The sequence below is a fragment of the Aplysia californica genome, unplaced genomic scaffold (assembly GCF_000002075.1).
Source record: "Aplysia californica isolate F4 #8 unplaced genomic scaffold, AplCal3.0 scaffold00167, whole genome shotgun sequence".
Lineage (NCBI taxonomy): Eukaryota > Metazoa > Mollusca > Gastropoda > Aplysiida > Aplysiidae > Aplysia > Aplysia californica.
In genome coordinates this window covers 45,789-48,936 of record NW_004797437.1, presented here as the reverse complement: position 1 = coordinate 48,936, position 3,148 = coordinate 45,789, and the positions used below count along the sequence as shown (strand labels likewise).

General features: G+C 48.2%; 1 protein-coding gene across 1 annotated transcript in view; it reads left to right on the top strand.

Moving 5' to 3' along the window:
- Positions 1–3,148, top strand: part of LOC101858105 (SCY1-like protein 2) — a 33,777-nt gene that overhangs the window by 12,333 nt on the left and 18,296 nt on the right. The window contains exons 5-8 of the mRNA XM_035969667.1: positions 866–1,015; positions 1,513–1,728; positions 2,337–2,453; positions 3,008–3,141. Of these exons, the coding sequence (XP_035825560.1) occupies positions 866–1,015; positions 1,513–1,728; positions 2,337–2,453; positions 3,008–3,141 (617 nt within the window). The remainder of the gene's footprint in view (positions 1–865; positions 1,016–1,512; positions 1,729–2,336; positions 2,454–3,007; positions 3,142–3,148) is intronic.

The window sequence follows — 3,148 nt, the reverse complement described above, 5'->3', positions numbered from 1 at the left end:
TGTTACTTCTGACCAACAAACACGCAAACTAATGAACAAATAATCCGTGGGTATTTGGCGGGTGCTCTTGTGTGGTTTGCTTCTTCTTTCCTATCAAACATCTACGGTCCTGATCTCTCCACCTTTTTTTTTTGTGTTTGTTACTCTCTTGTAACACCTCTAATCTTCGGCACTTATATGACCTTATTGTGTTGCAAGTGCCGTAAAACTCTTACTAAAGCAAAAAAAACCAAGACAGTAGAATCTACACGTTTATGGTTATAATTCAACAGTTTTCTCTTATGTTCTTCTCCCTCAGATATTAGAAGGTTTGTGGTTCCTGCACCACATGAGATTACAGTACAATAGTTCTGTCTTGTCTTCTTTTCTCTCAGGTATTAGAAGGTTTGCGATTCCTGCTACATCTGAGGACACAGTACAATAGTTTCCTCTTGTTGCTTCTTCTTCTTCTTCCTCGTTCTCGATGACAGCAGCTAGACAGTCGGTCCGATTTCGCACACAAACTGTGCTGTTTGCTTCAACTCTGAGAGACTGCCATAGAGCTCTCTCTCAAGGGGAGTCACATTCTGCCACGCCTATGTACGAAGGGTGGCATAGCGCGGGCAGTGCTGAAGGATATGGTTGGCATCCTCTTGGTCGTGTTCACATTCACAGATCGCGGACTCTCCCACTTTTAATTTAGTGTTTGAGTCTGTCGTGGCCACAACGGAGTTGAAAGATTGTGACCTGGTCTGCTGCAACATCTGAGGTTACAGTACAACAATTTTGTCTTGTCTTCTTTTCTCTCAGGTATTAGAAGGTTTGTGATTTCCGCTACATCTGAGGACACAGTACTATAGTTCTGTCTTTTGTCTTTCTCCCTCAGGTATTAGAAGGTTTGTGGTTCCTGCACCAGGACGCCAAGATGCTGCACCGTAACGTGTGCCCGACCTCCGTGCTGCTGGCCAAGACAGGGACGTGGAAGCTGGCGGGCTGTGAGTTTGTGCTGCAGGCCTCCGACACGCAGGAGCAGAATGTGAGTGGGATTTGTGCTGGTGTGTCAAAATGTGGTGTGTCAGAATGTGATGTGTTAGGATGCAGTGTGTTAGAACGTGAGTGTGCTTTGTGCTGCAGGCCTCCGACACGCAGGAGCTGAATGTGATTGGGATTTGTGCTGGTGTGTCGAAACGTGTGTTGGGAATTGAGTGTGTTTTGTTCTGGTGTGTTTGAATGTGGTGTGTTTGAATGTGGTGTGTCAGAATGTGCGTTTACTTTGTGCTTCGCGTGTCGAAATGTGGTGTGTCAGAACGTAGGTTTACTTGTGTGTGTCTTGTGTCGACTATGTCTTGGTTCACTTTTGTGTCAACTATATCATAGCTCAGTGTCATGTTTTGTGTCAACTGCGTCTTGTATTGATTGAGTCGACTGTGTCTCAATTCAGTCAATGTGTTTTGTGTCACCCATGTCTTAGTTCAATCATGTGTCTTGTGTCGACTCTGTCTTAATTCAATCATGTCTTCCGCCATGTTGCAGCCGGTGTACAGATTCGAGGAGTGGCGCAGCGACGTGCCCCCCGAGGCCCAGCCCAACCTGGACTACCTGGCGCCCGAGTGCGAGCTGACGCAGCGCGTGTCCCCGTCCAGCGACATGTTCTCCTTCGGCGTGCTCATGTACGCGCTGTTCAACAAGGGCCGCACGTTGTACCAGAGCCACGGAGAACTCACCACGCACCGCAGAAACCTGCAGGAGGTGATGCGGCCGCCCGCCTTTTTTGTTTGTCTCTAAGTCAGAGGGTGTCTTTGTGACTAATCAAAACACAAACGGACAAATAGAGACTTATAGTCCCACGGTGTCTGTTTGTTACTTCTGTGTGCAATGCATGCCTTTTTAAGTTCACACTGTCTCACAGCGAAACCGAGATTGGCTCTTTAAATCAATTTGCGTGTGTGTCGCGACGTGGTGGAATCTTTTGCGATTGAAGGAGGGGTTGGCGGGTGGGGGTTCTGGGGTGGTTTGCTTCTTCTTTCCTGTCAAACATCTATCGTCCTTATCTCCCCTCCTTCTTTCTTGTGTTTGTTACTCTCTTGTAACACCTCTATTCTTCGGCACTTCTATGACCTTATTGTGTTGCGAGTGCCGAAAAACTATTAGTAAGTGGGTGGTTGGTGGGTGCTCTTGTGTGGTTTGCTCTTTTTTTCCTATAATACATCTAGTGTTTGTTACTCTCTTGTGACACCTCTAATCTTCGGCGATTATATGACCTTATTGTGTTGCAAGTGCTATAAAACTCTTACTTAAACTACTAAAACGCTTACTAAAACTTTCAATGACCTTGACCTTGCCCTGTACGTCCCCAGCTGAGCGGGCTTCGTAGCTCTCAGCTGTCCAACATACCGCCGGGCCTAGTGGACCACGTGAAGCTTTTGCTCAACACAGAGCCCACGCTACGGCCCGACGCCGCACAGATGACCAAGGTTAGTAGGTGTGTGTCATGTGTGTGTCAGTGTGTATGTGTCGGTGTGTATGTAAAGCTTTTGCTCAACACAGAACCCACGCTACGGCCGGACGCAGCACAGATGGTCAGTAGCTGTGTCGTGTGTGTGTCATGTGTATGTGTGTGTTGGTGTGTGTGTTGGTGTGTACGTGAAACTGTTGCTCAACACAAAGCCCACGCTTTGGCCGGACGCTGCACAGATGACCAAGGTCAATGGGTGCGTGTCATGTGTGTGTGTCATGTGTGTGTCAGTGTGGGTGTGTCAGTGTGCCAGCAAGTGTGTGTCAGTGCATGTATCTAAGGGTGTGTCAGAGGGTGTGTGCCAGTGTGTATGTCAGTGCATGTGTCACTGTTTGTATCGTAGCGTGTGTCCATGTGTGTGTTGGTGCATGTGTCAGTGACAGACAGACAGACAGAATCAGTGACAGACAAAACAGACGGAATCAGACAGGTGACAATTTTTCCCCTCTATTGTTTGAGTCCCAAGTCATGACATAACCAGCGGGTGCCCCTCCCTCTATGCTGTTTTCGCAGGTCCCATTCTTCGAGGACATGGCGTGCGTGGCGCTGCAGTACATCGACTCTCTCTACCAGCGGGAGAACATGGAGAAGGCCAACTTCTTCAAGGGACTGCCCAAGGTCATTGACAGACTGCCCAAGGTAGGTCCGTTGAGG